General features: G+C 41.4%; 1 protein-coding gene across 5 annotated transcripts in view; it reads right to left on the minus strand.

Moving 5' to 3' along the window:
• PTPN4 (protein tyrosine phosphatase non-receptor type 4) overlaps positions 1–13684 on the minus strand; it is a 1082125-nt gene that overhangs the window by 880878 nt on the left and 187563 nt on the right. For all 5 annotated transcript variants that reach the window (XM_085645981.1, XM_085645984.1, XM_085645983.1 and 2 more), the window contains exon 3: positions 2314–2421. In XM_085645981.1, the coding sequence (XP_085502107.1) occupies positions 2314–2421 (108 nt within the window). The remainder of the gene's footprint in view (positions 1–2313; positions 2422–13684) is intronic.

The raw sequence follows: 13684 nt of genomic DNA on the forward strand, positions 1-13684 counted from the left end.
GAAGAGTAGATAATCTTCCACATATTTTTCGTATTGAAACATCTTGAAGAAAGGAATCTAAATCACTAACAAAGGTTAAAAGAGAGCGGTGGGGGCAAGACGCGGCATCATCATTTTCACAGCTCTGACTTGCTCTGAGGTGTATCCTTTCAGGCCAATTTCTCACCATGGTTGTATCTGTAGAGAAGAGTTATCAAAACGTTTACCAGATAGAAATTTGTCTAAAGTTATTTTTTCTTACTACTGCATCAAATGAGGTTTATAGTTTTCCAAGACAACATGCAAAGGGGGGTGTTTCAAAATACCATGTATTTCAATCGCTAAATGAAGGTGATAACTATAGCCTGTCGTATACGTACATTCTTGTGACAGTTATTTTGTTATAAATTTCAATGCGATAGTTTTCCCAATTAAGTATTCCTCTGAGGTTACATTTAGCAAAAGAGACACAGGCCTTTAGTTCCTAAGACCAATTGATTGTCGTTTTTAAATATTAGCTGTATTTCAACCATACACCCGCTTTGCGTGAGAGCCAAAACAACTACTCCACTGATTTCACTGGTGATGGCTACGAACTCACAGCATCTACCCATTTTGAATTTAACAAGAATGTAGTCCTGGAACATTTCCTCTTCTGGAAAAGCTATGCAGCTCTTACTTTGCAATTGCAGAAGTCTACAAGCGAAACCAAGTTTTTAAAAAGTGGTTTGATTTTCAAAATTATGTCAAATTTGTTGATCAATAAATATTTAGCCATGTAAGATGCTTCGCATTTAAATATTTTACTTGCATCTTGCCTTTTTCAGGTGAAATGTCTCATACTTTTCACCCACAATGAAGTGAATGCATAAGCAAGAACAAGTGAGATCACACCTGTGTTTTGGTCTGTAGTGGTAAGTAGCAGTATTTGTGTTTTTCTTAAGTAAGAAAGGTGTCTTGAACTTTAGAATCATATTGCTACCTGCTGCAAAGCCAGGTGCGCTTTAATTATATACAAAGCTTTAACAAACTAGATGTCACTTAAACTGAATACAATGATTAAACCATAAACAAAGATGAATTACATCATACAGATGTGAGTGTTTATTTAAAATCACAATTAACAGGACAAAATTACCATAAATCAGATTGTAAATGGTTTCCAAATTTAAGTCAAGAACATTTCCCCAACCAAGCGCCCCTCTCTTGGAATGGCAACCCAATCAAAAACATTATCTTGCATATTATTACACAATATACAGGCCAGCATAATTCAGCCAGTTACAACAGCACAATGCTTAGCCACATTATTAAACTACCCACCGCAGTAGGCTGCAACTATCCCAACTTTTACTAAATCAACCATGGAGCCATAACTTGCCATACAAGGTGTCCACTTTCCAGAAGCAGATACCTCTGTTTCAGTGCACAGTGGTCCTTTAATCATGAAATGTACGCAACTTAACCAGAGCATCAAAATATGTCTTGATTTTATATTTTAAACAGATTTTATTGCTTTTTCCAATTACATGGTTAAACAAATCTCAGGTATCATTCGGATTATTTGTGAACCCCCAGGGAACAGGTTAATACAAGAACCCCACGTTTTCAACTGCAATTGTCCCACAGTATCTCTTATAAGATAGAAGGGTAATAGTCATTGCTGTCACAGGTTCCGCTTTTAGGCTGCTGCCTTCTGTCGACTGTCACCACAGTACGTTGAGGCCTCCCCTCAAGGCTTGTCGTCTAACACAGTTCGACCCATGAACCCTCCCGCAAATCCCATACTCCCCCCACCCCCCAGGCATGGCCGCACGTACTCAGATTAATTATGCACATTCTTAGGGTTGGCCCATAGTACGGACAGGGAGTCATCCCATGTAGTATATGTCGTTGGTAGCTCAGTGATAGGTGTATAATATAATAGTCAGGCCCATCGCGGGATCAACAGTCAGGGACATTTAAATCGCCAGACGATCAATCGCCCCTAATAATCAAAATATGTCTTGATATATATATATCTTTTTCAGTTCAGATTTGAAAAATAATCAGTTTGACGAGTGAACATAATCCAAGCTTACAGCAAACTGGTCTGTTTCTCAAATTTGTAGTAAAGTGCCAAAATGTCACCTGTAACCCATTGCCTGCCCAAGAATGGAGAAACGTTTAGATAACCCCTAACCCAACACTTCAATCCCATACATGGCAAATGGTGCATTCTTACCAAGCAGAACCTTAGTGTAGGAGTAATGGAGCTTTGCTCATGAGCAAGCTTGATCCCCTTCGAATTTTTAAGGAAAAGGAATAACTACAACCATAATAGAAACAACTTACTGGGTTATCAGTAGAATCATCTGCCAACTGTAAACCAAAATAGTCCCTCTCAGTCAAATCGAGATGGTTGAAGACTAAATCCAACAAAACTTGTCCTTGGTCATGTTTCTAAAAGGAATAGAAAACAAGAAGATTTCAACAACTGCCTAAGTTGATCAAATGACAATATCAAGTGTCCCCAACTACAGTAAAACCCTTACACAAACATTTGATCCAAACAAGACAACTTAAACTGTTCAGCAAAGATTTCTGAAATTGAACTTTGACAATGATGCAAATTGCAAGTGACAAACTGTTGTTCAATGAGTGACATTATAACAAAAAATGTACTAAGCAGGGAAAATCCTTCACTTCCTCTTAATAGTGTTCTCCACAGATGTCTTAATCTAAAGTATGAATCAATTTACCTATGCTCACTTTAAACTTAAAGAAACAAAAATGTATTCTTCTCACATTTTCTTTTTTTTTTTTATTAACTAATTATTCAATTACAATCATGATCAGTTTCTATAAACCAGAACCAAATCAGCATCAGCAGTAATTTGCTACTTTGGTATTATTACACTGGGCGACAAAAGTACATCATGCTGCCAAGACATTTAGAGAACATCAAATATGAGGTATCAAAACCCTTCCTGATCAGTTTTAAATGTCCCTGGTTTGGGTCTCTAGTCCTCATCATGATTACTTTCTAACAATTAGCTTAACCTTTATTATTTCTTCGTTTTTTGTCAATTTTACAATTTTCAAGGAGACTCTTCTCCAATAACCCCCCAAATAAGTGGTGGTGAATTACTATAGAAAGCATGGCTACAGCCACCAGTGGAGTCCCAGTATCCAGTAGAGCATTCTCTGACCCCCACAGCACTTCCTCTTTCTTGGATGCTGAGCACAGAGATAAATACTTAATTTACAACACTGGCATAAACGTAAATAAACTTTTTGTGAAAAGGTAAAACTGTTCCTGGATTATTTCTCAGAAATACTGGAGGAAAATAGGATGGAAAATGTTGTTGGTCGAGGACTAACACTTAAGGAGGTAAGTTATTCATCTTGGGTTGAATGAATAAGTATATCCAAATGTGCCAAAATTGCTCAGCATTCGCTTTACCACAGTCTGTAGATGAGATATCACAAATTACTCTTTGTCATGCTTCTTTTTCCCAAAAGATTTGTTAACAGGGTTAAAGGAGAACTGTGCATACATTACTATCTTTTATCCACATAAATCAGACTTAGAATCTACTCGCCAGAAAGGAATTCCTGTCTGAATGTCTCTACATTGCCTCAAGTGGAGGAAATATTATGTAAAACTTCAGGAAAAAAATATGACAGACACATTCCTGCATCTTAAATGAAAACCCAATTCTACACACCTGCTATTGTTTCTGGATCCACATGCTTTAATGACTTCCTATCATCAAGCCAGAAGTTCTTAGTGTTGTTGATTACATATTCAGTAGGTTAAAACAGCATATAATAATGTTCAATCGATTATTGGACAAGAACCCTGTACCAGTTGAAATTGGTTGATGTGCAGGTAGTATATGCGTTATCTATTTCTATAACACCATGTTCTGTCTTATATTAAAAATGTGGTCTGAACACAGAAGAGATAATACACTGTAAACTACAAATTGTTGTAAAATCAATAGAAACAAAGTTAAACAAAACAAAAATCAAGCCGGAGGTTCTTAGACCACGTTCAAACATCAGTGTTTCTCGTGCAAGGTCAAAAGACCTGAGATAGTGTCACATCAGAAACCAATCAGCCCCAGAATAAGACTCAAACTTCACCCAGTTACAAGGAAGGAATCTACATCCAACACCAATAAAGGCCAACATCTCTCAAATTTTTTAGAACCAGTTTGAAAGGATTCCTGGCAAAGATGAACCTCAGACAGGAAGGAGGGTTAGCTGCATGAGGCTCTATGAAATATTCCATCAATGGAGAACTATAGTGACAGGTAAACAACATGTTTCTTCTCCAGCATTGGAAAGGTCTGCAAATCACAAGCCTGAATCAGAGTAGTAAGCAGTGTATTAAAATAATAAATGGAGACACATCAGTAAACACAACACATTCTTATGAATACATTGACATTGTACACGTAAACAAAACGGTTCAACTATTGAAATAACAGACATAGAAATGTATGTCCAGCAACCGATTCACAGGGTATCTCTTTAGCCAAACAGGAGCAGCTATTCCTCTCGTAGAATGTACAGTTACTAAATCAGTAAAAGGACCACAAACCTTATTTTTAATTTTATAAGTTAACATTAAGAGCAGAAACCGATGACGACATTGGCCCACCGATGTCACCCACCCAGATCCATTAGTACATGGCTGCGACATACTTAGTTATTACAGCTCATTGAAATTTTAACTCGCACAGCGATCACACAGAAGGCAAAGTTTATACCTATGCTAGGGTCTGTCACTAAGCCAGCAGTACTTTAATGGACTGGCATTATACCCTTTCCTTTTAACCTCATGTGATTTAGACTAAGAGACTGTATTACTGTTAAACATGATTCCATATCTATGTACTGTTGAGACCTCATTAACTAATATATCCTTTTGATTTCTTCCTTCTCCCTCCCCCCCCTCCCCCTATTTACATTTGTTTTCTCAACTTTGCAATATATTGGACTGTGTATTATCTTCACTGCTGGCTGAGCTATAACCTTTTTCTTTTACATATGATTGTATATTGTACACAACCATATTGTACACTGTATTGGACACCTGTATAAGAGATTACCAAAAATGTATACAGACTGTTTATAACTGTTTTGTTTATCAAGATTTAATACAACTATAAAAACAATTAAAACAAATAAAAAAAATAAAACATAAGGAGCTGAATGGGACGAAAAAGAAAAGAACTTCACCGGAGTGCTGGGAGGAGCAGGTGAAGTGATGAGGTTAATAAGAGTTGAGGATGTAACAGATGTATTATCTCACGGTTCTAGGGGATCTAATGTGGTTGATCACTGTACAGATCTCTTCAGGCATTTGCTCATAGGAGTCCACATATATTGGAGCACTGACAGTAAGGATTACCCTGGCGAGTCTGGTTACTATTCTGTGGTAACTGCAGACAGAGTACCGTCAGGGTGAGGCCGTTTGTGTTGGGGACGGGGGGGGGGGGCAGTGGGAGTGGGGCAGGGGATAGTTTCTAGTTAAATTTCCCTATAAAATCTCGTTACAGTAGGTCTTAGGCATGACAGATGAATAGCACAACAGAATTCAATTCATTACATAACCAATTGGCCTCTTTCTTGGAGACCTATTGAGTTTATGAGAGTACCAAAGTGTTCTATGAATGATGAAGTAGGTAGACTGGGCTATAAAGACTCATTTAGAACATTATCTTATTCGGTTCCAAATTTTCTAGGTGGAGGTGTTAGAGAAACTGATATTGAGGCTTTCCGCCATGGATTATAGAAGGGTTGTAAGAGGTGAGTCAATGTTTTTTTGTTGTTGTTTTTTTTAATGTCAGCACACTTGTGAGGTAAATCAGGTTGCTGATGTTTGATGATAGTGGGACTGTAGTGGTGGTGTTCTTCGATTGCTGTTTTTTCCATTACTTTATGTTGTTTGCTATTCTTGTAAAATGGGATTGTTCAATATCAGGTAGTGAGTACTGGATCCCTAAGTCCAGGAACGAGGCTGCCACAACATACATGCTTTATGGTGTGAATGCTACTGTACATCCACACACTCCACTATGGCTGCGGGACTATGGTTTTAAGGTCTTTGTTTAACGACACAGACATTTCTAGCCATTCGTTTCTAGAAGAGCCGAGCATTCTATTATCCTTTGTGACACTCTTTAGAGCAGAAAGGAGTACGGCACGTTCTAATCAATATTTCATGTTTCACGTTGTTAAGCATGTCATTAGAGGGACTGGACTGGTTGCCTTGCGTTTGGCCTACAAGAGCAGAGGGGCACAGAATTTGGCAGGGGGCTGTTTGGCTTGGGTTAACCTCACAACATCCTGGCATTTGTTAAAATTTAGGAAGTTACCACCGCCTTGTTTTTCTGAGAAGGTTTATGACGGAGATTCTGTGAGGTTTCCCATTCTTTGAGAAAGTGTTTAAAGTTTTGTAGAGATCATGAATGAAAATTGGGGAAACAGGGGGGGGAGAAGCATTGAAAATGCATAAAGAACGATCTCGGTTAGAATTATTTTAATAGTCTGGACAAGTACACCAAGACAGTTTCAGTGGCGGCCACGGATGTGATTTATTGGTGCTATCCTTGAGGAGTTTCCTTTTATTCAGGGTTTGGCATCAGTCTAGATGTTTAGCGTAGAGGGTGAAGAAAGTGAAGTAAGTAATCAGGACTTTATTGGAACTCAACACTTTCAATGTGTTGTTTTAGGCATAATTTAGTGGCAGAATCGGTCTTTTCTTTGCTCAATTTGTAACCAGATAATAAGGGGTATAGGCATATTGTGTTAACAATTGCTTTTGGTTGTTAACCAGTAAAAGATCATCAGATGCGGAGTGTGTGTGAATTCCAAATATTTCACTTCGTTACCCTGAATTCTGATTTTTGTAGTCCACATAAAGTGAAATCTTAGGGAAATGATACCGTTGATGAAGAATGATGCTTAAGGACTTGAGTCTAATACTTTGACAAAGAATATGATCTTTTGGGCTCATCTGTGTCATTCCTGCACTTTGAATAAGTAGATACATCCTACCCTATCTAATGCTCTGTATTAAGAGCAGTGGTGAACCAGCTGGGTTAATTCTCTGATTCAGCTAGCGTAATTATATCAAGTCTTGTGTTTGAGCAGATGATTTGCCTTTGACGTACAGGGTTTGATGTGGGTATATGTATGAGTTATTGGAGTATGGGTTGATGGCAGGTTTCAAATATTTTACTGTCTACAGTGATGAGCGAAATTAGGTGAAGCCTCCTGGTTAAACAAGGATATTTTCCTTGCTTGTAAACGAGGGTGATAGAGGCTACCATGAAATAATCAAACAGATGGTGTATGTTTGTGAGTTAGTAGATCCAGTATTACTCCCTGAAACTGTTTTGGAGTGGATGAAGAGACAGAAGATTACTCCTTGTTCAGAGAAAGACCCAGGTTCTCTAATAAGCTCAGTAGTGTTAGCAAATTTTACAGCAGCCTAATAACAGTTCCCTTTGAACAGCCAGTCATCCCAGTAAAGGTATACAGAGAGCTTGTTGCCACAGGCAAGCTACAAATGGAGCCATGCATTTTTAAAGGATCCTTAGAACCGATTTTAGGCCGAAAGGAAGAACTGTGCTCCAATAGTAGTATTCAGCTACCTCAAACCGAAGGAAAATAATACAGGATGTGTAAATATGCATCTCAAACACTGGACAACAGCAGATGTTCTCTTCCTTGAAGCAACAATCTTCCTGCGAATGACCATCAGAAAGAACAGATTTCGAAGAAACTTGTTCATTAGGCTGAGATCCAGCATGTGAAGCGTTTCTCCTGATTTTATCCTGATCAACAAGAAGCCAGAGTAAAATACCTTGTTGCAGTGGAATTTGGAGAAAGGCTCCCAGACCTTTTCTTCAGCGTACAGAGAATTTCGAACTGCGGTATGTTAAGATGTTGATGCACCATCTTTTCTGGTGGGCATTGTAGAGATTGTTCTCTGAATTCCAATGTGGGGCCTGGCGAACCACATCCAGAACCCATATAGAGCGTGTTAGAAATTCCTATGATAGAAAACTGTGAAATCTTCCCACCAACTGAGCCCGGTAGAGAGTGGCAACAGTGTAAGGAAGTCAGAGTCATCAATTTGCCAACACCTGCTCGAGTCTTGCTCCTTTGTTTTAGAAGCTCTCTCATTTTTACGTTGATGTCTGTACTGTGAGGAACTTGGTGGGAGTCATGTTTTGGGGATAATAGTGGTGGTGGTAGCAACCCTTGATGGAGTAGGAAATGTTTGGACATGAATCCACCACGGAAGGAAGAAATACCTTGCCCCGAAACTCCATAAAACAATGTTTGGCATCTGTACTGCAGAACCCCCCATTGATACGGCAGAGTCTGAAATGTAATTCCGGACCTCCAGTCTAATGAAGTGCATCTTAAGACATCCTTGGCATCGTAGGGCCTCACAAGCAATTTGTCTGAAACCCATGCTTACAATATCGAAGGCAGCATCATACACAGTCGCAGAGCCACCCAAAGGGCCTTTGCATCCTCTCTCCTGTTGGTTATAGGTTTAACAAATAGTGTGATGTACAACCACAGTCTATTAAGGAGATCAATAATGGCCTCTGATGACATTAGCATTGGCCTTCCTTCACAATCTGCTGGTGCAGTACAGGGGGTGCTGGATTTCGTTATCTCCATTGGGTCACCTGCCTGAGCCAAGTCCGCTTTCAGCTAGTCTTTTTGCAAGCTTGGGTGTATGTCAGATGATCTGTACTTGTTGTCAAGTCTCTGCACCACAGCAGCAACGGTGCCAGAGCTTGCATGATTTTTAACAGTTTGAGCCATATGGAACCTATAATCAGCGTGGATTATATTACTCTCTGTTCCACCTCTTTAAAAACATAAAGGAAGCATTCAGCCGACGTGACCGTTACTGGGAACTGAAACGCTTAGAAGGCTCTCAACCAGTGGCTGGAAAGCGCTATAACTACCAAAGTAAAGTCTGCATGTCGAATAGAAGAGTCACCTGTGGTGGGTGCTCATTGCGATGGCTTGGATTAAGGTCAGTGACATCTTCTTTGTCTCTAGATTCAGGGCCTGTGGGTACAGCAGATTAACCTTTCAGTAGCACAACCGTGGTGCAGGCTGTTGTGGCAACACAGCTTGGTGTACAGGTTTATGGTGCACCAGTGATTATGGCATATGTGACAAATGTGCCATACATAGGCTGTGATAGATGAGATGGGAATCTTGATTAACAGTCTGTCATCGTAAAGTGTAGGCCAATAATATAACCCACAAAAACCGAAAGTACAATCAGCCTAAGGAGATGGTTACTGGTAATATTTACCATAGGGGCAGTCAAAGTAAGGGTAGCCGTACCGACAATGTGCTTCTTCATATACATAGTATAGGTGACAAGAATTATTCAACCTGAAGTTAAACTTTTGAACCTGTAGAGTCTACTTGATACTGTCATCCTGAGCGAAAGTGTGCTTCACTTTTTTTGCAACAAATCCTACCTATATTAGGTTTACTCGAACGTCAGTATTCAAGGCTTCTTTTTTCCAGTAACAGACCTTTTCTTCTCCAAGTAAACCATCACAGTAATAACATGATGTAGATTTCCCTCTGCAAATGCCAGCAGTTCAGTTGATGCAGGAAAACAGTATATGAAGCTAGGAAACTACAGTCTTAAATCAGAATTCAGACAAGAGCAGTAGTAAGTCGACAACTTTCACTTAATCAGGTTGTCCTATTGTAAAATTATAATAAAACTATAGTTACAAAGCTCTCATGCTGTACTGATGTCAACATACTCCAATTTCTCTTACAGCAATATAGCATTGGGTAGGCAGAAAAGGTAAAGAATAGGAATGAACAAAGAAAAGTCACTGACTGCAGACTTTCTGAGGCGCAGTTTTAAGCTACTTAATTTGATGTTTTTTCTATAGCAGTTGCCCAAAAATTTAAATTGCTTGGAAAACTTGAGAAGTATAACCAATAGCATTTTTTGCAACAAACGATCACATCACAGTTCAGTCTATTCATTTTAACATCAGCTGAACCTCTTTTCTTGCAGCAATAGTACAACTAATGAAGAAACCATTAAGATGAAAATAAAATTGGAGTTTGAGATTAGAAGTTTGATTTTAGGATGGACCAGGAATCAAAGGGATGGTTGCTAAAAGAAAGTGTACTCCAAATCAATATGTATAATCACACAATTTCTGTACCAGTAGGTGGGATTCTACACTGTTCAAACTAGATATATATATATAAAAGAGACGGAGGTCGAACAGCATTATCATCAGTGTAGTTAGTAAAGAATAGTCATGATTTTATCAGCTAAGAAAATCCGCAATATATGGCATGACTGGAGGATCCCATTAGGACTGATTAAAGCATAATAAAAACTGCAATAGAAGCATGCTTAACCAGTTCACAATAACATTGTTTGATAATTTTTCACCTGACGAGTCAGCTGTTCTGAGAATGTTCAACAAACGTGCTCTGGCCTAAAAGGCTTTGGATGCCAAGTCTCATCTAAAGGAGAGAACTTCAAACTCTAATGTCTACAAAGGGACTGTTATATAATATGCTGTACCCACCTTGCTAGATTGGGGGAATATACTGTGACATGGGTATTATTAAATAAAATAAGATGTTGGGGGGTGCTAGAGATCCCAAAGCAAGATGGCCGCACATTAGTGCAGCTCCGCCGGCCAGGCGAATAATATCCGCCTAATATCCTCTCATCCGACATCCAGAGGTCGTCAAATAAGAGGCGAGAGTGCAGAGGGTGCACAGTTTAATTATACTGTCCAGGAATATCGTTAAGAGATGTGAGACAGCACCAGTCGCGAAGAGTGAGCAGCGGGGCTGAGTCTCAGCATGGCCAGCTAATCACCGAGCCATCAGGGTAGTGGGCCGGTATTGTGCAGCCTGGGCCCCAGATCTGCGGCGCAGATGTGAGCTGGGACCTGCATCAGGAGGCTGGTGAGTTGCCCTGACCGCTGTGAAGGGGATAAGGCGTAGAGACTTAATCGCCTTCGCCGCGTGGTCTTGATCTCCCTCCTGCGAATGAAAAAGAGCACGCAGGCTCTGAGGTGGAGGTGAATGTTGGTAGCTGCGGTTGCAACTGAGGGCAACAGCGAAGTATCCTGGCGTACACAAGGCAGAGTACCGGCACTGGCGCCATTTTGTGGAACTGGGCGACAGCCTGAAATTGTGGCGAGAGAGAGGGCTTGTAGATACCACAGTCTCCTGCTGCTCACCGAGCCTGCTTTCCATAGACAGTAAGATGGACACCCTAAACCAGCGGATGGATTCCATGGCGTCACAACTGGACAAACAAGCCTCCAGAATTGCAGAGGCGGAGCAGAGACTAATATGGAGGACAATGTGCAAGCGACAAAAAGCAAATGCACTGAAATGGAAAAGCTCCTCAATATTATTCAAGCTAAAAATGAAGACCTGAAGGCGCGCTCCTGGCGCAGTAATGTCCGGATTGTTGGCATTCCAGAGACCACAAACAACGGTAAGATGGAGCTGTATGTGGAGCAGATGCTCATCAACCTGTTTGGCTGCGAAGGCTTTTCAGCGATGTTGGTGGTTGAACGGCCCCACAGATACCTGGCAGCGAGGCCGCCCCCGGCATGCACCCCCTAGGCCTGTAATAGCAAAACTTCTAAACTACAGAGATCACGACGCGATCCTCCGCCAGGCCCGCGAGAAAACTGACCTAAATTACCAGGGCTTCCAGGTTGCCTTCTACTCAGACTTTACGGCCACAGTGCAAGTGGCAAGGAGAGAGTATCAAGCAGTCAAGAAACAGTTGCAGAAGGCGAGCATCACATATACCATGTTATACCCGGCTAGGCTGGGGATTGAATATGATGGTCAACAAAAACTTTTCAACTCCCCCAAAGCGGTGGAAGAATTTCTGAAAAAAAAACGTTGAAAATCATACGCACAGGAAACCGAGGACTCGGACTGACGATGGGCGCAGGCTGACACCATGGGCTTACACTAATTCACGTGAGCACGCTGTAGACCCTTACATGGAAGCCGTGGGGTGAATTGGGTTTGCATCGCCTGGCCACCTCTGTTGAGGAGGCTATTTGGGCTCCTGACAACCCTCCAGTGGGTGATCCCCGTTTTTTGTTTTTACTTCAAGCAGCTTTCCTAGATTTGGGGGGTGGGTTCTGTGGTACACTGTCCTCAGCATGTTTGTGATGCTGTTGTGGGTTGGTTGAGGGATTTGTGGGACTGTTTTATATGGCTTGCTGTCATCATGGAATCTCCTGCTGTGTACTTGGTCACATCTGGTTGCCTTAGATGTTCGTGTTCTAGTAGATGGCTGGGGTAGCAAAGATAGATAGTGTTTCAAGAGCATGTGTGACATGGAATGTGTGTGGGCTGAACTGCCCCAAGAAGATCAGACAAGTCTTATCCCAACTCGATGGACACCACATCAAGGTAGCTTTCCTTCAGGAAACGCACCTTGCCAAACACACTGAGGTTAGGATGGGTGCACATTGAGCAGGGTTTCGGCTGGCCTCCTCGTATTCATCCTACACAAGGGGTTAGGTTATACTTATCAAAAAAGGCACTCCTTTTACTGTGCTCAACTCAGTGATAGATGATAACAGCAGGTATGCCATTATCCATGGGAAAATTTCATGTGGTGCTCATCACTTTAGTGAGCACGTATGGGCCCAACACGGATGAAGCAAAAGACAATTGATGGACGCAATGCATAACAAATCAAAACATTCACCCCCAGTCAAGAGATCTGGGTTAAATCCATCAGTCTTTTGCTCACCATGCCACCTCAGCTTAGACCTGGCCATATGCAAATCAGTCTTGACCCTGTGCCTCATGGGAACAGTTCAGCCCGAAATGCCAAGCCAGGTCCTCCCTGGACCAGAAACAAGCATCCTAGGACCGGTTTCGGGGTTTCACCCCTCTTCAGCCAGGATAGCTTGATTCCAGTGGCACAGTGAGCCCAGGACCCACGTCTGGGCATACCTGGTGCACTTAGGGCGAGAAAGCAAAAGACACACAATTGATGGACGGAATGCAGAACAAATCGAAACATTCACCTCCAGTCAAGAGCTCTGGGTTAAATCCATCGTTCTTTTGCTTACCATGCCACCCCAGTTTAGACCTGGCCATATGCAAATCAGTCTAGACCCTGTGCCTCATGGGACCAGTCCAGCCTAAACTGCCAAGCCAGGTCCTCCCTGAAACGGAAACAAGCATCCTAAGACAACACGGGTGAACCCAACTTTTGAAAGGGGCTATTGAAAGTGCTCCGTGAGTGGCAAGAATGAGAAATCATATGGGGTGGTGACCTCAATACACATTTAGATCCTTCCAAAGAATAAATCAAGTCAGCAGAGGGGGCACTCTCCTAAGCGGCTTACGTTATTAGGGAGGGGATGGAAGAGTTAGGGCTTGTGGACATGAGGAGAATTCGGAATGTGGATATACCAGCAGGCACATGCATTTCCACTTCCCATGGAGGCTGGTTGAGACTTGATTACTGGCTTCTCAGCGGAGGGGTCAATGCATGGGTGTTCGACATAGCTAGATTACCCAGAACTTTGTCAGACCACAACCCAGTCAAGCTCATGCTACACATCCCAATTACAATTGTCTGCCAGTTTACATGGAGATTTAGGGCAGAGGCGTTGCTCGA

This window comes from Triturus cristatus, chromosome 3_1, assembly GCF_964204655.1.
Source record: "Triturus cristatus chromosome 3_1, aTriCri1.1, whole genome shotgun sequence".
NCBI classification, from domain to species: domain Eukaryota; kingdom Metazoa; phylum Chordata; class Amphibia; order Caudata; family Salamandridae; genus Triturus; species Triturus cristatus.